A 26,142-nucleotide genomic window follows, 5' to 3' on the forward strand; every position below is an offset into this window, starting at 1 on the left:
TACAAATTGTAAAACATAATTTTAAAAAGCACTGAAATCATATTTGTTGTATGTTATATAAATTGTACAACAATATATCCACATTTGTATTTGTATATCATGTAATATTTAGGTAAATTTACTTTGATGAGTCATTAAACTCAATACAATTCTAATCAAAGTAATTACATGTTAGAGGAATTAAATCTATGTCAATAAAATATAATATAGTTGGCAGTATTGTTTAATATTGATTTATAAAATTAAGTTTTTATATAATTTTATGTAGGAGTCTATTTATACAGAATAAGTTATTTTATAAAAATCTATTAAACAATAAAAAATATGAAGAATATATTAAAAAATGAATTTAAATATTTATTATACAGGGTGTTATTTGGGACTGTACAGACCCAAGGAGCAAGAATTATTTTAAGATTTAAGAAGTTAGGTCTCTATAAATCTAATAACTCCTGTACAGAACGCGGTAAACTTGTTGCGCGGCTGAAGTTAACGTGGCAGCCAATCAAAGTTGGACAGAGTTTAACTTTTTCCTTGCAGTAGAAGATTTGATTAGCTGATAGATGTTTTCTAACAAAGTACATAGATAATACAGTGTAACACAATGTCCAACATAAAATATTCTAATTGTAACACTATAAAAAAGCTGAGTCCGAGTATATAAAATATGTAAGTGTTATTAATTTTTCAAGAAATTTTATATTTAACATATAATATTAATGATAATTTCTAATATCAGTTTCAATAACAAATTTTTTTAAATGCTTATTAGCATCGATATTATTAAATTGTTTCTACTTAAGTCTAGAGTTTCAACCATTCCAATAAGAACATCACAGTGAAACACAGTGTGTCTTGGAAAACAGCCATACATTGTATTACATAATATTTCGCAATGTTGATTTATAGCTAAAAGCTTTTTTTATTTCACTTTTTTATATCAACATTATATTTTATCGTCAAAAATATAATTATAATAGATTGGTATTTATAGATCCAAATAGAATACAGAAAATCATAATATTATAAAGATATTATTTGTTACTCGATGATATCATATGATAAAAGTTTTAGATATGCTTATACATATAATACCACATAATATGTAAGTGATAAATAAAGCCATGATGACATTCTTATAATGTTATTATGACTATGTTCTACGTGAAGAATGACTCAAAACAATGACACATTTTATGTGTGTAATTGTGGGAGCTTTCTAGTAAACGACATAGTTGACACAGTGTCACTATATATGCTTTCCTAAATATTTAGATATTATAGCTTACTAACGAAACTTTTCCATTGAAATGTTATTATTTGATATTGTATTTTTAAATGTTTAAATATATAAAAAGAGTCTGAAACACCTAATATTTAAATATTAAGAAACGAAGCTTTAATTATAATTTTGCTATTTTTAATTCTCATCTTATTTATTTTAACCACGTTTTAAATTTTCTTCTACCTGGTGCCGAACATTCCGTATAGTATATATGTATATGTACCTAATTTTATATACAGTTATTCAAATTCATACGTACAACTTTTTCCCACGGACTAGACTGTATTTTTGATAGTGATACTTTCAATTTTGAGCTTTAAAGCCGTGCTTTAAAGTGGCCTCTATCGCCGTCATTTGCTCCCGCAACTTAGTTATTTCCATTATTATTTTTTCGTTGTCTGATAATTGATTCTTGTTTAAAACAATCTGTTTAACTTGTTTAATTATATTAGAATCCATTCTTTGTGCGATCCAATATTTATCACAATTTACAGACTCATTACAAGTATTACAATATTTCGTTACGATTTTGCGATATCCATTACAACAATAGTTGTTTGCATTGTCGGACAACTTGACGTTGAGTTTGCCACTTCTCAAATAATGTGGAAACAGAAAAATCGACCTGGCGAGAAAGCTGAATAGATGCCATCGTGACAACTCGGAATTTCTACAGCAGAAGTAACATTTGAACACTTTACCAACTGCTATATCTTCGATAAAAGCGATTGTGTATATCTTAGAAATGAGTCTAGTTACCTCGACTTCACCTAAGATCTCAGCGGTATTGTTGACTGCCAAACCGTTGAGCAGATTAAACAGTACGATAGCAATGAAGAAGACATACAATGTGAATATAATATGGCTAAAAATGGAGTGCAAAATAATATTGCTGGCTTCAAACTCACCGATAAGCACGATGACGGTCTTAAAGAATGAACGTTCAAAATCAGAAAAATTTTTATTATTCTTGAAGAGTATATAGAAAATCAGAGCAAACTCAGAGATGATGATTATATATGGACAAAATAAACGCATATAATTGACACTAATCTTCTGGAACATTTCAAAGCTAGTAGACGTATCGACTCCAAATTGACTAATCAGTATTATCACTTCCCAAGCTGACAGTAAAATTAAAACAATACCAATCTCGAAATTTGCATTGACTGTCAAGGCAACTGTTAGCACTATTATTATAAACTGTAAGAAATTTTCAAAGGTAACCAAATAATGCAAACGACAAAAACAGCATTGAAGAATCTTCCACAAAGTAAAGGGCACCAATAATGATAAAATAATAGCATTCAGTGAACGGTTGTTCTGATAGACAATTTGCAAAGGTTTTTCCAAAGTCATATTGTAACTGTTATTAGCTATGTATGTACTATTTTTATTCGAAGAATTACTCATACTGAAGACATAATATAATAGCAGAAGATTCAGCACGCTAAAGAAACCTAGGTAGAAAAAAAGTTTTACCCACATAATGTGGCGTATTTTGTGCCATTTGAGGTACAGAAAAGATGAGAGTATTGGGTGCTTTAGCAAGTGTTTGAGATTATTATTGCTGGCTATGTACTTGAAAACTTCCATCTCACAAGTTGGCTGACGAGTTTCGTCATGTCTTTTTAAAATGTTATGCGGCATCAAACAACGATAATCGAATTCAATCTTGTATTCACCCCATTCTTTCGTCATTCGAAGGCAGTCGTCGAAATAGCGTGATAGCATACAAGCTGGAACATCCTCAATGGGTGGAATGTCAAACTTGTTCATATGACCAATGTAACTGCCTCGATTTAAGAGCAAAGTTATCGCTTCGGCACAGTCTGCCATGGCTGCGTAATGCAATGGCGTATTGCCCCTATCTGTAAAATAAAATTTATAATAAAGAAAAGTTTATAAACTCTTAAAATTTAGAACATTGAAAATATTGCAGATATAAAAACTAATTCATATATGTTAAATATTCATACATATGTTAAATATTTATGAAATATTCTTTCTTTTCCAACTATCCCATATATCCAACATAATATATTTTAGAATAGCAGAAGAATGTTCACATAATGTTTATATGTTAATGAAATGTTTAAAATATTTTATTAACAGAACACTTTTTATATACATATACTATTGTACATCATGATTGTATCATATGTACAATCAAAATTGCTTTATAAACAAATGCATCTTTGCCGATAGATGAATGCGGTAGTTATTATTTTGTCGTAAATAAAACCTATACAAGATAGAATAAAAGCAATAGTATTATAAAATCTTTTAAACTCCAAAAATTAAGCTTTGAAGTAAAAATAAATACATTTGATAAAAAATTAAAAAATTAATATTTAAAAATATTCAGAATATTTATAAATATTTAAATATTAATTTAAGTATCTGGTACTAAACAAAATTACCTTTTTGAAAATAAAAAAACTAAGTATGTAATATTAATGAAAAAATTATTGTATTAAAAATCTAAGTAGTAAAATATCTTTAATTTTTCTTAGAAAAATAATATTACAAAAATGATTTAAAATATGTATTTAAAAATGTATGAAATCTTTAAATTATTTAATTAATTAGGAATAAAATATATATATATTTCTTCGAAATATATAATTTATTCTGTTATAAAACTATTTAAAAAGAAAACAAAATTAAAATAATAGTTATAGATTGCATGCTACGGGTTGCTATAATATTGTTTAGAAAGTAATCTTTTCCTATTTATAATATTTATCATAGTATAAGTAATACTTACTATCTGTACAATGAACGTCCACGTCTTGTTCTAAAATTAATTTTAGACATTCCAGTCGATGAGATGTATCATTGACTTTTTGTTTTTCTGGTATTCCCAGCTGTTGACAGGCGCTGAGTACCAAGTTATTGGCCATTTTTGGTTCCTCACACAGCAATTTCTGAAGGATAGCGCTATGACTGTGCAATACGGCTGCTTCTGCGGCTTTCTGTATGCTGAACTGTCTTCCTTTGAATTTTTCCAAGATTTTAATTACAGATCTGTAAAAATTGCGTTGTACAGCCATCTCTAACAACTCTTCGACTTCACTGTCGTGAAGAACCTCTATTTTGACACGCTTCATACTTTCCAGGAAGTTTTTTTCGTCATTGGCATCCAGGTAATACTTAAGAACGTGCGCATTTACCTCACGATTTTCGTTTTTGGGCGGACACAACTTCAACAAATCCGACATTTTGTTCTGAATTACATCTCGCGCAGTCCGTTTTCCCCAGTCTTTGTAAGTATCAATATCTAGATCAAGTGTCAAAATCCTGTTTTTCTCTAATATCAATTTCACCATGTCTCGTTGGCCGTTGATCGCCGCCAAATGGAGAGCTGTCAAGCCTTTGCTATTTGGAATATTAACGCTAGCATGTTTTTTCAATAATAAATCGGCACATGTTTGATGATTCCTTCTCACCGCAATGTGCAAGGCAGTCTGTCGATCTGCTTCGAGATTTAGATTTATTGTCGGTTCTGCCAATAAAACTGCTAACGTGTCCACATGTCCACCTTCTGTGGCGAAATGAATAGGAGCACGTTTTTGCAATTCGTTCACTCGGTTAGGTTTCGCACCTTGACGTAATAAAAACTCCACAAACTTTGTCAGGCCATTTTTACTTGCTGTATCAAGGTATGTTTCTTGCGTATTTGAATCTATATAATCGATGTTTAAAGTATTAGTTGACTGTTTCTTATATATTATAGCTTTTTCGAAAGAACAAAAATCTTTGGATTGTAAAGCATTTGACAATAATTTGTGAAAAACGATGTCTGTATTAGTTGGAAATTTGCTCAGTAAACAATCCTGTTCTGAATTCACTTCAAGGTCCATTTTAGCATCTGAAACTAGAGAACATCAAATTTTATAACATAAAAACTAAACTAATTATTTGCGTTGACAGCAGAACTTCACATTAATATTGGAACATTAAATATTAATAATATATTAATAATTAGATGATAAGAATGAAATGCGTGATAGCAGACATATGTTAAACATACATGTGGAACAACTTTATCCTTAAAATATATTTCTAACTTAATTCCGAAACGATTTTTTCCAAAAATTTTATCCAAAGTTTAATTTTTGAATTATTAAAAGAAATAGTTATTGTATAATATTACAGTATTCAGAAATACATTTAAGAACAAAGTTTATTTTGTTAGCACACATTCATACACATACACACACACACACACATACATTCTCATTTTTTGTTACCTTGTAAAGTGATGCTTCGATGACCTCGTACTGCTATTTGCTATAAAGTTCCTTAAGAAAGACGAATGAATTTCTCGATGAGTCATCAAAGAATTCCAAACAAGAATTTTTTTTAAACCCCACGCTGCTTAAAATGTTGGATAAAATGATAGAATATGAATGAAATAGATAGAATTTCTGTGTTATATTATGCACCACAATTACATAACATAGAAGTTCTATATATTTTAATCATATTAATGATCTTATTATTTTTAATTATACTGAATAGTTTATATCTTTTATTTTAAACATATTAAACTTTAATAAAAATTACGAAGTAATATTTGTATCAGGGCAAAGTGTTTATATGTGTGTATGTGTGCATTTGTTATCTCTTCAGAAATATATCATAGAATATTCTTTAGTGACACAGGTTGACACTAACATTGTTTTATCTTTTTTGATATTCAATAACAAAGATGTAATCATGCTTATGTTAACTTGTGTCGCTAAATGAAAAGCATACTCTATATCTCCTCCCCCTCTTTCTATCTCTCTCTCTCTCTCTCTCTCTCTCTCTCTCTCTCTCTCTCTCTCTCTCTTTCTCTCTCATTCTCGAAATGTTTGTAATTGGAATATTCCAATTACTATAATATTATTATAACTAATCATTGTAATTTATATGTTAAATAATTGTTATATTGTTTTATATAAATACATAATTTTGTAACAAAATATTTTTTAAACAAAAACGGTTTTTTTATATCTATTTTGTGGTGATCATATTACCATCCCTGTTTCTCTTTGATCCATTGTGTAATGTCACTACATTTTTATAAATAATATGTAATATAATAAATATTTTATAACTTTGAATCTAAAATCTAATGAACAACACTTTGATGAATCGTTAAGTTATTAAAAATATTGATTATTAACAAAGATATTGTATAAAATGTAAATGGGCCATATTACCACCTTCTTCTCTATACATATATTGCAAGAAAATTATAGTCTCTTGTCTTTTCCTAATGAGCATGACTTGCATGCCAAATATTAATATTAGTGCCCATGTCCCAGTAGAGTTTCTCCGACTAGTCTGTACCAGAGAGAGATTATAGCAGACAGTAATATTCAATTTATCCTTTTTTATGGCGTACCTCTACTATCTCATGAATAATGTCTGGTAGCAACATATTTAGAAAAGATTTAACTAACAATATTTAATTACAATTTAGCCGATAAAAATAATTTTACTCTCTTTGGTTTATCTTGCATTTAACCATCACAACTTCATTAAAATCGTTGGTTACGTGTACGACTATCTTTTTATCACTCTGTTCTTTTAATTAATAAATTTACTATTAAAAGATAATTCTTTCCTTTGTCAATTCAAAAGCTAAAATTATCTATTTTCAATATCTTTCTTTTTTTATAATATACTAGGAAATATTTATTGATACACTAAATAACAAACAAATAAATACTTTACACTGTTAAATATAATATTTAATAAATGTAAAGTAATATAATATTGCATATATTTTTTGTATATTTGTACTTACAGTTTAAAAACAAAAAAATTTGATAATAAACCAGTTTGAGTAGCAAAACTTGCAGATACTATGTATGATCATACTGAACTCGTAGAAAATATTAAAACTTGCAGATATTCTGGATGATCATACAAGAAATAGTTTAAGATATGGAATATAAGAAAGAATAAGATTAGATAGCATTTCTGGATATGTAATAACGATAAATTGTGAGACAAATAAAACACTTTATATCAAACTCTTGACATTGTTAATATACAAAGCCATCAATAAAATGTAGCGCGAATTATAATATTTTTTTAAAAAATTGTATAATGTAGATATTAATACATAAAGAATATAAGTATTTTATTATTTATTATATAATTTGTTACTGATACATATTTTTATTATCTCTGTATTTATGAGTTATTAATATTAAAGATAATTATGAAAGATAGTTGCGCAAATAATTTTATTAAGTTTTTTTAATATATATAATTTCTAATTAATTATATGTACATTAGACAACTTATGTATTTTGTATGTATTATGTATTTATTAAATGTTTACATTATTTTAATTACATTATTTTCTAAGGTATAAAAACTGAAGTCAAAAAATAAAAGAACTCTAAACTCATGGTCAATCAGGAAATAATGGTCATTTAACGTAGAAATTTGAAAAATTATTTAACAAACAATTTTAAAATATTATTAAAAAATTACTGAAAAGTTTAACTTACATAAAAAGAAAGATGATATAAACTGTCCGTTATAATTAGACGTGTGAATTATTGATGTCACAATAGAATAATATTTAACAAATTGTGTAACGTTGTTTAGTTTCATGTATTGGATAAGAAGAGGGAGAAGAGACTTATGTTTTAACAATTTAATTAATAAGATTATCGTATATTAAATTGAATAAATTTATTGCATTGCATATTTAAACCTTTAATACGCAATCCGATTAATAAAGTATTAACAGAAACACATGTCATCTTAAAAAGATGGAAACATCATGGCTGAATTATAGACTCCGAATTCTCTTGGCTTAAATAGAAAAATGCACTATTACCATTAGCTAGGCTTCCAAAAATACATAAACCAACGACTCCACTACATTATTATTATTATTATTATTATTATATATTATTATCTTTGACTAAAAGCTTATTGCATAATCTGACAATATAAATAATTTTAAACAGTCTCCTAAATTTTAGTCGAATACAAACAGTTTTAAACTCGTAGACAAGATTTATTATTATTAGGTATTATTATTCTGGAAGAATATGTATTGATTTCTCTTTCATTATTTACTAATATACCGATAGAATTGGCAATTAAAAGTCTTAAAAGAAGATGGTATATTATCAAGGACAACACAATTTTACCGATTAACGAGTTTCTCGATGCTATCAAATTGGTTCTAAATCCAACGTTTTTTAGGTTTACTGAAATTTATAATTATATAATTTACAAAGAAGCTCAAAAAGTAACAAATCATTACTTTTTAGTTACTTTTTTGTTAATTTTGTGTAATGTTTATGTACGTATTATTATTTTAAATACTTTGAATCTTATAACTAACATTGCTAAATTATTTCATTTACAAATTATTTTATTTACAAACTAGAGGAGAATAGCGGACTATAGACTAAATAAGGAGTTATGAAATCTACGACATCTCGGAGACTTTGTGTTGAATTCTGAGAATAATCGTCCAAATTATTACTTTACACACTGTTTAAATATTATGGTCACAGGTTATTATGTTTGTCCTGATACTATTATTCTATTAATAATATTGGTAGAAATTTATGGGTAACTTTGTACCCAAAGAAAGGTGTTGTGAATAGTTTTGAGGGTGCTAAATTTAAATATAATAATCTAAATTTGAAACTATTAAAAACTTGGGGAAATACATTGTAATTAAGATAATGTCAGCAATCTATAATTAACTGTAGCGAAATTCAAAGAAGGAATAACGCGTATTATACATTAAGCGAATATGCAGATATCAATATATAGATAATTCACATACGTTCAATTACCTGTTCAATTAAATACTGAAAGCTCCGCGGTGACAGACCGAGAAAAGATTATGAACATGTGTGTACAAGAGTATCAGAATTGATACTATATATCTTTTTAAAAAAAAAGATTGTTGTGTTTATATTGCACATTATTTCCGAGAATTCGATTATATGGGGAAGGAGAAAGGGAGAGTGTATTACCTATGAAGCGCATGAAGGGAAGGTGAATATATGGGCGTAGGGATGAGCATTGAGTTTAGATGGGTGGGTGATAAGTGGCTGGGAGAGTGAATGAATGGATGAATAATTATACGTAAATGAACGGCAAGATAAATTAGCATAATTCACACTGGTTTCTGGATACTGCAGCTTTATCACTTTTCTATGCCATATATATACTGACATGTACATTATTTCGCCAATTGTTGCATAAAAAAATAATTTAAATCTTTATTTTTTAACATTATATGTCTTAAATAAGTAAAAATAGAAACATTGACCTTATGCTTGTATGCATTAGACAATTTTATAAAATTTTTTATTAAATTATGTAATAAGATTGAGCTTTTTTAATGCGAGCTCTATTGCAATTAATTTTTCTTGCTGTTTATTTAAAACATTCATTATCTTTTCATTATCTGACAATTGATTTTTATCAGAAATTATACGTTTTGCTTGTTTAATTATATCTGGATCCATTTCCAAGATAGGCCAATCTTTCTCACGATTCATCGAATTGTTGTGAACATAATACTTATCATTGTAAGCGTCTAGATTATTATATATAACATTTATTTTACTGTTTTTCAAATAATGCGGAAACAGGAGAATTCTGTTGATGAGAAAAGCAAAGGGAGTCCATCGTAAAAATCGTGAATTTTCGCAGTTGAACCAATTGAACGGTTCACCAAATGCTACGTCTTCAAGATAAACGATCAGACGTATTCGGGAGATAAGTCCAAACAATTCGGCTTTAGATAGGATGTTGTTAGTGTCATTGACTGCTAGACCATTAAGCAGATTGTACAACACAATAGCAATGAGAAAGACAAACAATACGAATACAATATGGCTCCATACGGGTTGTGAGATGAAAGGAATATCGTTGGAACTGAATTCACCCGTGATCATGATGATAGTTTTAAAGAATGAGAGTCCGAGACCGGAAAAATCCTCATTACTCTTAAAGAGTGTATGAAAGGCCAGGGCAAACGCAATGATAAGGAATATATACGGGAAAAGTAAGGACATGTAAGTAAGAGAAACCGTACGGAACATTTCAAAGCTAGCAGACATTTTCGGATGGTGGCTGATTAGAACTACCAGCTCCAAAGCAGACACTATGATTACTACAACGCCGCTCCATAATGTCGCATTACATAACATAATAAGAATGAACGTAATTAGCACGACCTGTAGCCAATTCTCCCAATCCATCACGTATCGATAAGGACAACAGGCGAATTGAAAGATTTCCCGAAGAGTGAAAGCTGACCACAATACAATAACAAAAATCCGCAGACAATTGGAATCTGGACAGAGAGATGTTTCCAAAGCAATGTTAAAGCTGTTATTGACTATTTGTTTTTTATTTTCATTTAAAGGACTTTCATAAGTCATGTTCAGAATATAAGCATTTAGCAGAAAATAAAACACCCCGTAAAACATAAAATTTGCGTACAAAACATGCCGTATCTTGAGCCATTTGAGATAGAGAAAGGACGAGAGCAACGGATGCTTCAGCAGATGTTTGAGACTTTTGTTACGTGCAATGTAGAGGAATACTTCTGTTTCGCGAGCCACCCGCCGATTTAAATCCTGCTTTGTGAAAACATTCGGCATCAAACAATGATAGTCGAACTCGATTACGTATTTGTTTGTTTGATCTTTCACCATCGTCAAGCAGTCATCAAAGTAGCTTGACAACGTGCATACCGGGATATCTACGATAGGTGGCACGTTGAACTTGTTCATATGTCCAATGTAACTGCCTCGTTTGAGAAGTAAACTTATCGCCTTGCGATTATCTGCCCTGGCCGCATAATGCAACGGTGTATTACCTTTCTCTTCAAAATTAGAAATTTATAATCAGAATAAATCTACAGAGCTTTCAAAAAGAGAAGTTTAAAAAATTGAAAAATAATTTATTAATCTCACATAACATGTAATATATCAGTAGTATTATAAATTCTAATGAAATATTACGGATATCTTACAAAATATTACATTATGGTATATTACAACATGATATTTTTGTAATATTTGTATTATAATATATAAAGCAATGTGACATATGATTTTAATATTATTATGCAACATCGTACAAATATTACAATGTGATGAAACATTACGTGGCATCCCCGACAAATAGACGCAACGGCATTCTATTTCTCATAATTATAAAATTATACAAACTAAAATAAAAGACACATTATTATGAGATTTCTTAGCTATGTTTATTATGTAATGTACATTATGTAATGAGGGTGTAAAATCGACCTTTTGTGCATGAGTGCAAAAGGCTCTATACCCGTGTTGCATACTATATTTTTTGTTACTCAATGTATTCTTTGAGTGTTTTTGATTCTCGCAAATTGATAAGCTAGCTAAGATTAGATTCGCGAAAGCGACGAAGTGTTAATTGTGCGAGAGTTACCATATGCGTATCGCGAGATAAAATGCGTATGCAAGTGGCTGAAATCATCAAACGTACTGAAAAAGCGTACTAGAATATGTTTTGCCACAATTCATGTCATTTATTACAGAACAAGAACTGCAATAATGTTAAAGTGATGAAATCGGAAACTTTACCCACAAAAAAATGATAATTTCGACGCACATGTAACAAAAAATAATTTTAAAGATATAAGCCTTAAAATTGAGCTTCAAAATAAAAGTAAAGTTATGTACAATAGTATAACTGCAACACTTTTGTAATATAAAAATATTAAAATAATTAAAAGATTTTTTGTAATTACAGTAATATAATTATAATAGATCTTATTCTAAATATCACATTACTATTATATTTTTTTGATGACTGATATCTTTTTATTTCCGTAATATTTCATTAATGCTATTGTTTATTACAATACTGGTATGAATAAAATAATATGGCTGAGATATTGTTGTTATATTACTGCTATATGGAATGTTAGAAGAAAGGCTATTTTTTTATTTAAAACATTTAAGACGCGATACTCACTGTCAGTGCAACGAACATCCGCATTATCCTGTTCTAGAATCAATTTCAGACACTTCAGTAAGTTGTCATTTTCTCGTTCAGGCGATATTTCTAGTTCCTGACAAACACTCAAAAGTAGATCATTGATCATCTGGGGTTTTACTTTCAATAATTCCTTAAGAATAGTAAGATGACCATTCTGAACAGTCTCACATATAACTTTCTTTACATTAAAGTGCTTTCCTTTAAATTTATTTAGAATTGCTATTACAGCTTGTTGAAAATTATATTGCATGGACTTTGTTAACAAATTCTCAATAATATTAGGAGAAATTTCTTCTTGGAAAAGCTCTATACATTTTAGAAAATTTGCTTCATCTTTGTTATTTAAGTGGTATTTGAGGTCTTGCGTATTTATTTTCGAATTTTTATCTTTAAACGGTAATTTTTCCGACAATTCTTTTTTCAATTCCGGAAACTTTCGCTCGATTACTTCTCGTGTAGTCTGATTGTCACAATCTTTATATCTGTCAACTTCCAGGCACTGTGTGTATTTATCCAGTATCATCTTCACTATGCCGTGTTGATTCTTTATTGCTGCCAGATGAAGGGCTGTTCGATTCTCATTGTCAAGAATATTAACGCTGGCGCCTTTCTCTAGCAGTAGAACGGCACATTTCAGATCATTGTTTTCTAGTGCGATGTGCAGAGCAGTTCGTTGTTCCACCTCCAGATCTACATCTATTGTATGTTGTGTTAACAAAACTGTCAATGTATCTACGTGTCCACCCATAGTAGCAAAATGAATGGGAGCACAATTGTGCATTTCGTTCACTCTGTTGATTTCTGCTCCTTCAATACACAATAAAAACTTTACAAATTCTGTTAAGCCCTCTCTACTGGTTTTATCGAGGTATGTATCTCTTGTGTCCGGATCGACATATTTGACAATGGTTGGTTGCTTTTCCAAATTTTCCTCCACAATCTGTTTGAAACACTGAAAATTCTTGCTCTCTATGGCATCTAACAAGAATTTATGAAGATTTTCCATGATGTCCGAAGAAGAGTTTTTACTGTTTAATAAGTTTAATAAGTTCTGTAGTTCAAGTGTTTCCATTTAATGTCTGAAAATAAAAAAAAATTAAAACTTTAATACTTAATCGGTCATTTCAAGAAAAAACATTGATGCATGTATTTAACAATTTTCTTAAGCGTTAAAAAAACTACTTTTATTTTCTATATAATTATATAATACGTACTCTCAATTTATTTTTGCAAAGCTTTCCCTCATTTGCATCTCGCACATCTGTACACGAAGAAATTATACATCTTAATAATTGTACTTTTCCTCTAGCATTTGTTCGTCCTATCTCTGCTTTTATATCTTAGTTTACCACACACATTTCTATCTACGCGATTTCCGTTTCCGTTTATATATGTCTCTCTCTTTTTCCTTTTCTCTCTCTCTCTCTCTCTCTCTCTCTCTCTCTCTCTCTCTCTCTCTCCTCTCTCTCCCTCCCCCTTCTCTCTTTCCTTTTTCCGATATCTCATGCGCTCACAAGGCACATAAAGAAAAAATAAAAATACTTTTACTATATAATTCAAACATAGGGCCGCCGCACAGACTTTTGCATAAGAGAATCAATCAATCAAAGTCGTCTATTTCCCTCCCCAGGATAGAAATAAAGACCTCTGATTGGTTAATTCTCTTATGCGTTATGTACTATGCAAAAATCTGTGCGGCGACCCTTAAGCTATCAAGTAAGCTTATTCAAGTCTTGATCGATTTAATTGATAATCTCGCATATATGCGCGCATGTGTGTGTGTGTGTATGCGTTTACTTGGCGCGAGACACTATCTTGTGTTTCTTAATTTATTTTGTATTCGGGTTTTACTATTATATCTTATAAAAAAAAATTTACAAAGATAAAATATATATACGCCAAGTACATAAACGCATTCGTTCAAAAATAAATATAAGATTAATATAAACAATCATTTGTCAACTATATTAAAAAATGAACTTAGAAGAATCCTACGTGTGGTTAAAATTTAATGCCTCATTATGGTTTTGCCTTTTCATCAAAATTCTAAATCGCTTAAATGGGCTTAGATTAAATGAACCGCGTGATTATAATGAAGCAAGAAGACATTGGTGTGTCTTGGTCGCATTAATTGTATTCTTGTAAATACATTTATAATATAAAACATAGAGACTTAGAAATAATAGATAAGATGTGTAAAATGTAATATATTAACATTAACAATATATAATAATATAATTGAGAACACAGAATAATGAGATAATTTGTATACAAAACACACTATTACTTTTTCATAAATTGTATTTTTCTTATTTGTTTTTCTATCTACTCTGAATTCGTGGATTTCTTTCTGTCTTTTAAAGATATCTCTTAATTATTTAATTTTAATTGTTTCTTTTATATCTGCCTCTTGAATTATTTATTTTTCTTTTTTTATTAATTTTTTACTCTGTATTTGTCTTACCATTTATCCTAATATTTGCCAGCTATTTCCATTATTTTTTTAATGTAACTTTGGAACTTATTTTGTACGATTCTGAAAATATAAAGGATAATTAATACATTATTTTTTAATATAAAGCACAACTGTTATACATATTATAATTAACTCTACTTTCTCTAACCAGGGTCATTCATGTCCCCCAATTTCTAACAATCGTTAGTGGTAATGTGTTTTTTAACAAATAATTGGTATAAAAAATATTTAAACAAATATTTTCAAAATTTTCTTCACATTAATTTTTAATCGAAGATATAAAGAAATTATAAACATTAAAAAAAATTTTTTTCGAAGCTATTAACACGGTGAAAACGCACTGGACATGAAATATTTTAGTTGGAGGAATTAAGGTGTAGAAAAAACATTGGAGGGATTAGAGTTGATAGGGATTAGAGTTACAATAATTTCAGTCTTATACTTACAAATCGGATAAAATAAATTAAAATAAAGTCATAATGTAGTCTAACCAGTAAGGAATTTGTCGAAACACGCACAAATAATTCAAGTACAAATAAACACACTTAAAATATATACAATTATTTTAGAATAAATAAAATATACGATTTTTTCCAGCGCACTGATATATACTCCGCGCTTCCATGTTCAAAGAAATAAGATTATAAAGCAATACACAATTTTATACTTAACTCCAGATAAGCTCAGTGATAAGACAGATATTCATTGATAACGTTCAATTTAGTAATATTGAAATTTTATTTATAGATATCCAAAATATCAAAAGTAAGATAATCAAGCGATAGCAGCGTGATCAGTCATCAAGTACACGACAGAAGTCGAGCCGTGTATGACCCAAACTTTATTGCAAAAGTATCGTGGCGCTACTTAAGCTTATCCAGAAATCATATGTCAAATAAACTTAAAATATCTTAGAAATGATTATAAAATTATAATTAAAAATATAATGATAATTTTCTTATATAATATTAATGTTAGCTTTTGATTGCGACCAATTCAATTAAAATGTATACACTCAATATTTAGATCTTGAGATTTCTTACGCGAAAAAGCTTACTTATAAAGCAAACTCAATGTATACATACACGCCAATTTGTCATTCAAGCGGCTTTCATAACATTTATATACATATAATATTATTGAAATAAAATTATGTAAGTAATGACTATTAATATACATACATGTTTTGACATTTACATTAATTTATATTTATATGAAATTAATCAAGAGACACAGTACTGTCTCGTGCCAAAACGCGCAGCGCGAGACTGATCCGTGTCTTGTACGCAAATACGTAATTTGCGTGACGTAGAAGACAAATTACTTAAATGTATTAATCCAAAAACAGATTATTTCAAACTATTTTCATTTAGTACATACTATATATAAATTAAAATTAAGTTTTAGACAATAGAATATAAAGAATAAATTGTAATAATAATACTTAAAGTAGTATTTCTTATATTAATTCTTTTTTTATACAGATTTTATCGTATTATCGATATCATTATTCTTGATTGCAAACTTCGTAGTTTTCAAAGTAATTTCTATCGCTGTCAATTTTTCGTGTAATTTGTCTAATACTGCCATAATCTTTTCATTATCCGTTAATTGATTCTTATTGTAGATAATATGCTTGGCTTGCTTAATTATACCTGGATCCATTTTCAAAGTACTCCACTGTTTGTCGCGCTTTATAGATTCACTGCGAACGTATCTATCATAGTATCTATCGTTATCATAAGCATCCAAGTTATCGTATAGCTTGATAACAATCTTACCATTTTTTAGAAAATTGGGAAACAAAAGAATTCTTTTAACAAGAAAACTGAAAGGATTCCATTGCAAATTGCAGCAGAAGCAATGCCTGAAGGGCTGATCAACCGCTATATGCTCGAGGTAAGCAACCAAACGTATTCGAGAGACAAGTCCAACCAACTCGGCCTTAGACAAAATCTCAGCAGTGTCGCTGACTGCCAAACCATTGAGCAAATTAAACAGTACGATAGCGATGAAGAAAACGAATAATATAAACACAATGTGGCTCCAGATAGGATGCGAAATGAACGGAATGTCGTTAGCGTCAAATTCGCCAGTAAGCATGATGACAGTTTTGAAGAGTGAAAGACCGGGATCGGGAAAGTTTGTGTCATTACCGTCTTTGAAGAGCGTGTAGAAGGCTAGAGCAAATGCGAAGATAAGGAACAGATAGGGAAACAAAAAGCGTATAAAATTCAGAGAAACAGTCCGAAACATTTCAATGCCGGTGGACAAACGTGGATGCTGGCTGATTAAGATCACCAGCTCGCAAGCCGACAGCAGGATTACCACGGCACCGACTTGAAGTCCCGCGCCGCACAGCAAGGCAACGGTAAAAGTAATCAACATGATTTCCAACCAGTTTCTTAAGCTCGTTATATAACGCTTAACGCAGGACATAAGTTGGAAAATCTCTCGGAGGATGAAGAGCAGTAACATCACAGTGGTAAAGGCCCATAGGGAGCTGTTCTGATACCAAGTAATTCGTAAAGTACTTTTTAAAGCCATGTCAGATCCATTAGCAATTTGTGTCTCATTTTCTTTTCGAATATCATAAGTCATGTTCAAGATGCAAGCGTTTAATAGAAGATAAAAAATTACGTAAAAAACAAAATTTGCATATAAAATGTATCGTATTCTATGCCATTTAAGATAGAGAAAAGAAGAGAGCAACGGATGTTTTAGCAAATGTTTGAGGCCACTGTTGTCGGCGATGTATTTGAACACTTCCATTTCGCGAGTTGTCCGGAGAATTTTATCGCGTTCTGTGAGAACATCATGCGGCATCAAACAGTGATAATTAAATTCAATTGTGCACTCGTTCGTATGATCTTTTCGTGTCTGCAAACAGTCATCGAAGTAGCGTGACAGCGTATGTGCCGAAATATCTGCGATAGGCGGTATGTTAAACTTGTTCATATAACCGATGTAGCTGCCTCGATGAAGAAGTAAAATCACCGCCTCTTGACAGCCAGCACTGGCTGCATAATGTAGCGGAGTGTTGCCTTTATCTATAAAACAAATAAATTGTAATGAGAAAAAATTTGTAAAGCTTGAAAAAAGACATTTTTTTATCATATGTGCTTGAAAAGTCTATTACGCGTCCCTGTTCGGCCAAAAAATCACCATTTTTCCATAGAAGTTTTCTCACACAAATAATTATTTCACCTTTTTGCCAATAGATAGCACGAGCAGTGAAATAATAATTCGCGCATTACTTTTTCGCACTCTTACGTCGTTTTACATATGCTTTCTTTGTTATTAGGCTTGGTCTACAATACATGAGGTAAGCAAGGAGTAAGAAGTAAGAGTAAGATAATTTCCTTCTGCGCTGTGATTGACCGAGCGTTAAGAAAAGCAGGAGTGGAAATAAGACAAAATAAAAATAATTTATTTTGCTTACGCCAGCTTTCTTACACTGAATTAACCCTTTTACGCCTAGTCTTACTTCTAACTCAATGCTTACTCCAGCTATTATAAACCAGGCCTTATACTTGCATACACATCTACTAGCACGCGGTAATGCACTCTTGCAAAATTAGCGATACTTTTTCGCTTTTACAAATCTGATCTTAACTAATTTGTCAATACGTTTGTTTAAAAAAAAAGATGTTACGACTTTGCACGCACTTGTAACAAAAAATAACATGTGCAATCTGTGTAGTTCAGCTATTGTCCATTCGTACAGGTAAATGCATTTGCCTTCGACTCGTGCATCTATTTCACGCACAGTGGACAGTAACCAATTTCTTGCACTTGTTGCCCAATGTTAGAACCGCTTTGACAAAAATTTTTTGTAATAATATTGTATAATATTTTTAAGAACTTTTCATATGTTAAATTTATGAAGATTTCTAAAAAAATTTTTAATTTAAAATTTGTTTTAAGTTTTGTTTAAATTACAGAATACAAATTTTAAAAAGTTATGAAATAAATGAATTTACAAGAATATACAAAGATTTCCTATCCTATCCTATCTAAAAAAAAGGCATGTAAAGTCGATTGCTCGCATTTCTCGAAGATCATTGTTGTCGCTTTTCCGCGATGCCAATTGGTTCTCTCGCTGCGCTTACTTCGTGTTGCAAGAGTAGCTGTCATTGCAATTGAATTTTGACAGCTGTCAAATTTGTATAAATATTATCTATACATTTATGGTTGTAATTTATTTTTAAAAGGTAAAAAATAAAAAGTTAAGTAGCGCGCGCGAAGCACGCGTCTGTGGTGTCTAGTGGTATATAAACTTGAAATATTTTTTATATTCTTTGATAATAATGGTATAACTATTTATTTTAAATATTTTTATAAATGTTTATCATAATTTTTTTAATACCTGACAAACTCAGACATAAAAATATGTACAAATAATTTAGCTTCCGAAACGGACCAATCTCCAATTTAGTTCAAATTTTGTAAATTTCATTTTATAGTGAAAAAAAACATATGCAAGGATTTTTGGCGAATCAAAAAAAATTCTTTTTAATGTTGGTAAATAGAAAATCCATAGATTGTAGACAAAAATTTAAATGTGTGTGTGTGTGTGTGTGTTTGTGTGTGACCACAGCGAAGCAATGTATTTGTTTACTTTTTTTTGGGTGTACTTGTAAAATGAGTAAGTGTTAATTCCGTTACCAGACATTGTATTGAAAACCTGCAAACACATGTGAACTTTACTTTGTTTGCAGTGTGCACATGGGTTAGCGACTTGGATGGGGTGCGTGCGTGAGTGAGTGAATGAGTGAGTGAGTGAGTGAGTGAGTGAGTGAGAGTGAGTGAGAGTGAGTGAGGAGTGAGTGAGGAGTGAGTGAGAAGTGAGTGAGGAGTGAGTGAGGAATGAGTGAGGAGTGAGCGAGAAGTGAGCGAGGAGTGAGCCAGGAGTGAGCCGGGAGTGAGCCAGGAGTGAGCCAAAAGTAAGCGAGTGAGTGAGCGAGGAGTGAGCGAGGAGTGAGCGAGGAGTAAGCGAGGAGTGAGCCGAGAGTGAACCGGGAGTAAGCCGGAAGTAAGCCGGGAGTGAACCGGGAGTGAGCCGGGAGTGAACCGGGAGTAAGCCGGGAGTCAGCCGGGAGTGAGCCGGGAGTGAGCCGGGAGTGAGCCGGGAGTGAACCGGGAGTGAGCCGGGAGTGAGCCGGGAGTGAGCCGGGAGTGAGTCGGGAGTGAGCCAGGAGTGAGCCAGGAGTGAGCGAGTGAGTGAGCGAAAAGTGAGTAAGGAGTAAGCGAGTGAGTGAGCGAGGAGTGAGCGAGGAGTAAGCGAGGAGTGAGCGAGGAGTGAGCCAAGAGTGAGCCAGAAGTGAGCAAGGAGTAAGCGAGGAGTGAACCAGGAGTGAGCGAGTGAGTGAGCGAGGAGCGAGCGAGGAGTGAGCGAGTGAGTGAGCGAGGAGTGAGCGAGGAGTGAGCGAGGAGTGAGCGAGAAGTGAGCGAGGAGTGAGCCGGGAGTGAACCGGGAGTAAGCCGGGAGTGAACCGGGAGTAAGCCGGGAGTAAGCCGGGAGTGAGCCGGGAGTGAGCCGGGAGTGAGTCGGGAGTGAGCGAGGAGTGAGCGAGGAGTGAACCGGAAGTGAGCGAGGAGTGTGCCGGGAGTGAGCGAGGAGTGAGCGATGATTGAGCCAGGAGTGAGCCAGGAGTGAGCCAGGAGTGAGCGAGGAGTGTGCCGGGAGTGAGCGAGGAGTGAGCGATGATTGAGCCGGGAGTGAGCCGGGAGTGAGTCGGGAGTGAGCCAGAAGTGAGTCAAGAGTAAGCCAGGAGTGAGCGAGGAGTGAGCCGGAAGTGAGCGAGGAGTGAGCCGGGAGTGAGCCAGGAGTGAGCCAGGAGTAAGCGAGTAAGTGAGCGAGAAGTGAGCAAGTGAGTGAGCGAGGAGTGAGCAAGGAGTGAGCGAGGAGTGAGCCGGGAGTGAGCCGGGAGTGAACCGGGAGTAAGCCGGGAGTGAGCCGGGAGTGAGCCGGGAGTGAGCGAGGAGTGAGCCGGGAGTGAGCGAGGAGTGAGCGAGGAGTGAGCGAGGAGTGAGTGAGTAGTGAGGGAGGAGTGAGCCAGAAGTAAGCCAGGAGTGAGCCAGGAGTGAGCGAGGAGTGTGCCGGGAGTGAGCGAGGAGTGAGCAATGATTGAGTCGGGAGTGAGCCGGGAGTGAGTCGGGAGTGAGCCAGAAGTGAGTCAAGAGTAAGCCAGGAGTGAGCCAGGAGTGAGCCAGGAGTGAGCGAGGAGTGAGCCGGGAGTGAGCGGGGAGTGAGCGAGGAGTGAGCCGGGATTGAGCGAGGAGTGAGCGAGGAGTGAGCGAGGAGTGAGCCGGGAGTGAGCCGGGAGTGAGCCGGGAGTGAGCCGGGAGTGAGCCGGGAGTGAGCCGGGAGTGAGCCGGGAGTGAACCAGAAGTGAGCCAGGAGTGAGCGAGTGAGTGAGCGAAGAGTGAGCAAGGAGTGAGCGAGTGAGTGAGCGAGGAGTGAGCGAAGAGTAAGCGAGGAGTGAGCGAGGAGTGAGCCAAGAGTGAGCCAGAAGTGAGCAAAGAGTAAGCGAGGAGTGAGCCAGGAGTGAGCGAGTGAGTGAGCGAGGAGTGAGCGAGGAGTGAGCGAGTGAGTGAGCGAGGAGTGAGCGAGGAGTAAGCGAGGAGTGAGCGAGGAGTGAGCCAAGAGTGAGCCAGAAGTGAGCAAGGAGTAAGCGAGGAGTGAACCAGGAGTGAGCGAGTGAGTGAGCGAGGAGCGAGCGAGGAGTGAGCGAGTGAGTGAGCGAGGAGTGAGCGAGGAGTGAGCGAGGAGTGAGCGAGAAGTGAGCAAGGAGTGAGCCGGGAGTGAACCGGGAGTAAGCCGGGAGTGAACCGGGAGTAAGCCGGGAGTAAGCCGGGAGTGAGCCGGGAGTGAGCCGGGAGTGAGTCGGGAGTGAGCGAGGAGTGAGCGAGGAGTGTGCCGGGAGTGAGCGAGGAGTGAGCGATGATTGAGCCAGGAGTGAGCCAGGAGTGAGCCTGGAGTGAGCGAGGAGTGTGCCGGGAGTGAGCGAGGAGTGAGCGATGATTGAGCCGGGAGTGAGCCGGGAGTGAGTCGGGAGTGAGCCAGAAGTGAGTCAAGAGTAAGCCAGGAGTGAGCGAGGAGTGAGCCGGAAGTGAGCGAGGAGTGAGCCGGGAGTGAGCCAGGAGTGAGCCAGGAGTAAGCGAGTAAGTGAGCGAGAAGTGAGCAAGTGAGTGAGCGAGGAGTGAGCAAGGAGTGAGCGAAGAGTGAGCGAGGAGTGAGCCGGGAGTGAGCCGGGAGTGAACCGGGAGTAAGCCGGGAGTGAGCCGGGAGTGAGCCGGGAGTGAGCCGGGAGTGAGCCGGGAGTGAGCCGGGAGTGAACCGGGAGTAAGCCGGGAGTGAGCCGGGAGTGAGCCGGGAGAGAGCGAGGAGTGAGCGAGGAGTGAGCGAGGAGTGAGTGAGTAGTGAGGGAGGAGTGAGCCAGAAGTAAGCCAGGAGTGAGCCAGGAGTGAGCCAGGAGTGAGCGAGGTGTGTGCCGGGAGTGAGCCAGGAGTGAGCCAGGAGTAAGCGAGTAAGTGAGCGAGAAGTGAGCAAGTGAGTGAGCGAGGAGTGAGCAAGGAGTGAGCGAAGAGTGAGCGAGGAGTGAGCCGGGAGTGAGCCGGGAGTGAACCGGGAGTAAACCGGGAATGAGCCGGGAGTGAGCCGGGAGTGAACGAGGAGTGAGCGAGGAGTGAGCGAGGAGTGAGCGAGTAGTGAGGGAGGAGTGAGCCAGAAGTAAGCCAGGAGTGAGCCAGGAGTGAGCCAGGAGTGAGCGAGGAGTGAGCCGGGAGTGAGCCGGGAGTGAACCGGGAGTAAGCCGGGAGTGAGCCGGGAGTGAGCTGGGAGTGAACCGGGAGTAAGCCGGGAGTGAGCCGGGAGTGAGCCGGGAGTGAGCGAGGAGTGAGCGAGGAGTGAGCGAGGAGTGAGTGAGGGAGGAGTGAGCCAGAAGTAAGCCAGGAGTGAGCCAGGAGTGAGCCAGGATTGAGTGAGGTGTGTGCCGGGAGTGAGCGAGGAGTGAGCGATGATTGAGCCGGGAGTGAGCCAGGAGTGAGCCAGGAGTAAGCGAGTAAGTGAGCGAGAAATGAGCAAGTGAGTGAGCGAGGAGTGAGCAAGGAGTGAGCGAAGAGTGAGCGAGGAGTGAGCCGGGAGTGAGCCGGGAGTGAACCGGGAGTAAACCGGGAGTGAGCCGGGAGTGAGCCGGGAGTGAACGAGGAGTGAGCGAGGAGTGAGCGAGTAGTGAGGGAGGAGTGAGCCAGAAGTAAGCCAGGAGTGAGCCAGGAGTGAGCCAGGAGTGAGCGAGGAGTGTGCCGGGAGTGAGCGAGGAGTGAGCGATGATTGAGTCGGGAGTGAGCCGGGAGTGAGTCGGGAGTGAGCCAGAAGTGAGTCAAGAGTAAGCCAGGAGTGAGCCAGGAGTGAGCCAGGAGTGAGCGAGGAGTGAGCCGGGAGTGAGCGGGGAGTGAGCGAGGAGTGAGCCGGGATTGAGCGAGGAGTGAGCGAGGAGTGAGCCAAGAGTGAGCCAGAAGTGAGCAAGGAGTAAGCGAGGAGTGAGCCAGGAGTGAGCGAGTGAGTGAGCGAGGAGTGAGCGAGGAGTGAGCGAGTGAGTGAGCGAGAAGTGAGCGAGGAGTGAGCCGGGAGTGAACCGGGAGTAAGCCGGGAGTGAACCGGGAGTAAGCCGGGAGTAAGCCGGGAGTGAGCCGGGAGTGAGCCGGGAGTGAGCGAGGAGTGAGCGAGGAGTGAGCCGGAAGTGAGCGAGGAGTGAGCCGGGAGTGAGCCAGGAGTGAGCGAGGAGTGAGCCGGGATTGAGCGAGGAGTGAGCGAGGAGTGAGCCAAGAGTGAGCCAGAAGTGAGCAAGGAGTAAGCGAGGAGTGAGCCAGGAGTGAGCGAGTGAGTGAGCGAGGAGTGAGCGAGGAGTGAGCGAGGAGTGAGCGAGGAGTGAGCGAGAAGTGAGCGAGGAGTGAGCCGGGAGTGAACCGGGAGTAAGCCGGGAGTGAACCGGGAGTAAGCCGGGAGTAAGCCGGGAGTGAGCCGGGAGTGAGCCGGGAGTGAGCGAGGAGTGAGCGAGGAGTGAGCCGGAAGTGAGCGAGGAGTGAGCCGGGAGTGAGCCAGGAGTGAGCAAGGAGTGAGCGAATGAGCGACTGGCTGGCTGACTGGCTGGCTGGTTGGCAGTGAGTGAGTAAGTGATTGAGTAAAGAATGAGTGAAGAGTGAGTGAGTGAGTGAAGAGTGAGCCAGGAGTGAACGAGGAGTGAGCGAGGAGTGAGCCAGGAGTGAGCGAGTGAGTGAGTGAAAAAGGGAGGGAGGGAGTGAGCCAACGAGCGAGCGTAACTAGATAAATATGTAGCTGGGTAGCTAGGTAGCTAGGTAGCAGTAAGTATGCAAGTAGGTATGTATGTTGGTCTGTATGTACCTAGGTAGGTATGTAGGTATGTATGTATGTATGTATGTATGTATGTATGTATGTATGTATGTATGTATGTATATATATGTATAATTAAACTTTACATTTTTTATTCAAAATTGCCGAAGACGTTTGATTTGTGTAAACGAAAGATAGAGAAGATCAAATTGCAATTATTATTATTTTTAAAGTGAAAAGTCAAACAGCGCGCGCGCAGCGCGCGCCTGTAATGTTCTAGTCTAGAAAAAATTTAATAAAATAAATAAGTTTTTTTCATATAATTTTATATTTGCTTTGAAAGAAGTCATTTTTCTGTAATGGATTGTATGAACAGTATCACGTTATTTTAAAACAATTATAATTTGTACCAAAAATCTAAAAAATATTTTTTAATTATAAAATTTATATAAAAATTAAAAAAAATTATAAGAATTTTTACCAGGGCAAACATAATTTTGATATCTATTTGTTATTCAAAAAGTAATATGTATTGTTATTTGTAACCATGTACTTACTATCACTACAACGAACATTTACGTTTTCTTGTTCCAGAATCAACTTCAGACATTCTAGTTGATCGGGCATACTATCAACTCCTCGTTTTCCTGGCATTCCTAGCTCTTGACAAGCACTCAGAATCAAATCATTAGCCACATTTGGTTCTATTTTCAGCAGTACTTGAAGAATAGTATAATCACTCTGCTGAATAGCTGCTTGCGCAGCTTTCTTCACGCTGATTTGTCTTCCCTTAAGTTTTTCCAGGATTCCAATTGCAACTTTGTGGAAACCTCGTTGTGCACTCATCTCCAACAGTTCTTCTGCTACACTATCAAGAATCTCTATTTTGACGAGTTCCATACTTTTCAAGAAATTTGTCTCATCGTTGGCGATCAGGTAATATTTGAGATCGTGTCCGTTTATCTCGCGATTTTCATATTTAGGAGGTAATATTATATCCGGCAGCTTCTGCTGAATCACCTCTCGTGTCGTCCAGTCATTGTAATCTCTATAAGTGTCAATGTCTGGACGTTGCTGGGTTTTTTCCAATATCAATTTCACCATGTCCCGCTTGCTTTTTATCGCTGCCAAATGTAGAGCTGTCATACCTTTGCTATTTGGAATATTGATGCTGGCACCTTTCTTCAACAATAGATCTGCACACATCAGGTCGTTTCTTCTCACCGCAATATGCAGGGCAGTCTGTCGTCCTGCCTCGAGATTTGGATTTATTGTCGGTTCTGCCAATAAAACTGCTAACGTGTCCACATGTCCACCTTCTGTGGCGAAATGGATAGGAGCACGATTTTGCAATTCGTTTACTCTGTTAGGTTTTGCACCTTGACGCAATAAAAACTCCACAAACTCTGTCAGGCCATTTCTGCTAGCTATATCAAGGCACGTTTCTTCTGTATTCGGATATACATAGTTAACATCCAGAATTGGCGGCTGTTTTTTTAAATTTTGTTCTATAATATGTTTAAAAGAACGGAAGTTCTTAAACCGTAAAGCGTCAAACAGTAGCTTGTGAATAACTTCCATGCTGTTTTGAGTAGGCTCATAGATATTCAGTAAGCGCTCCTGCAGTAAATCCTCTTTAAGATCCATTTTATTATCTAAAAACAAAATTTTTATTTAGATTTTTGACTGTTTAAATATAAAAAGAGATTATTCTATTGATAAAGAATTCTATTGATAGATATAAAATATTTAAATGTTTTTTGAAAAAAAAAGATAATTCAATGTTTTTTTTACGATTAGATCAAATAAAGTCAGAATTGTTTCTTTAACCCTAATAAAAATTATATTCTTAGAATTTTTTATATAACTTCTACATAAATTTGATAACTTGTTTTAAAAATACTTCTGATTTTTTGTAGAGGAATATTTAGATAAATATAACTATTAAATACACAGGTATTCACGCTTGTATAGTATTTAAAA

At 35.6% G+C, this 26,142-nt stretch overlaps 2 protein-coding genes across 11 annotated transcripts in view; both read right to left on the bottom strand.

The window, feature by feature from the left end:
* Positions 1-8: 8 nt before the first annotated feature.
* On the bottom strand, positions 9-14,881 carry LOC118644191 (transient receptor potential channel pyrexia-like). 4 transcript variants are annotated; one of them, XM_036293590.1, is made up of 6 exons: positions 14,793-14,881; positions 13,543-13,589; positions 12,305-13,407; positions 4,056-5,165; positions 2,045-3,156; positions 1,705-1,955 (listed from the first exon to the last, which is right to left on the bottom strand). In XM_036293590.1, the coding sequence occupies exons 3-6, from the start codon at positions 13,398-13,400 to the stop codon at positions 1,827-1,829; spliced, it is 3,447 nt and encodes a 1,148-aa protein (XP_036149483.1). In that variant the 5' UTR covers positions 13,401-13,407; positions 13,543-13,589; positions 14,793-14,881; the 3' UTR covers positions 1,705-1,826. The 4 variants fall into 4 exon arrangements, with proteins under 4 accessions (XP_036149482.1, XP_036149483.1, XP_036149485.1 ...); XM_036293592.1 differs by lacking the exon at positions 1,705-1,955 and having other exon boundaries at positions 2,401-2,488; positions 2,772-3,156; XM_036293589.1 differs by having other exon boundaries at positions 9-3,156.
* Positions 14,443-26,142, bottom strand: part of LOC105840126 (transient receptor potential cation channel protein painless) — a 13,959-nt gene continuing 2,259 nt past the window's right edge. For all 7 annotated transcript variants that reach the window (XM_036293600.1, XM_036293597.1, XM_036293598.1 and 4 more), the window contains 2 exons: positions 24,717-25,814; positions 14,443-17,854 (listed from right to left, as the gene is read on the bottom strand). In XM_036293600.1, the coding sequence (XP_036149493.1) occupies positions 16,281-17,854; positions 24,717-25,806 (2,664 nt within the window). In that variant the 5' untranslated portion in view covers positions 25,807-25,814 and the 3' untranslated portion in view covers positions 14,443-16,280. The remainder of the gene's footprint in view (positions 17,855-24,716; positions 25,815-26,142) is intronic.

The sequence above is a fragment of the Monomorium pharaonis genome, chromosome 11, assembly GCF_013373865.1.
Source record: "Monomorium pharaonis isolate MP-MQ-018 chromosome 11, ASM1337386v2, whole genome shotgun sequence".
NCBI classification, from domain to species: Eukaryota; Metazoa; Arthropoda; class Insecta; order Hymenoptera; family Formicidae; genus Monomorium; species Monomorium pharaonis.

Bases quoted from the DNA above. Each gene is read 5' to 3' on its own strand.
- LOC118644191 (XM_036293589.1), bottom strand. From the start codon at position 13,400: ATGGAAACACTTGAACTACAGAACTTATTAAACTTATTAAACAGTAAA. The intron at 5,166-12,304 runs GTGAGTATCGCG...GATGTTCTCTAG, and splicing joins GGATGTTCGTTGCACTGACA to TTTCAGATGCTAAAATGGAC. The intron at 3,157-4,055 runs GTAAGTATTACT...TTTATTTTACAG, and splicing joins GGACGTTCATTGTACAGATA to ATAGGGGCAATACGCCATTG.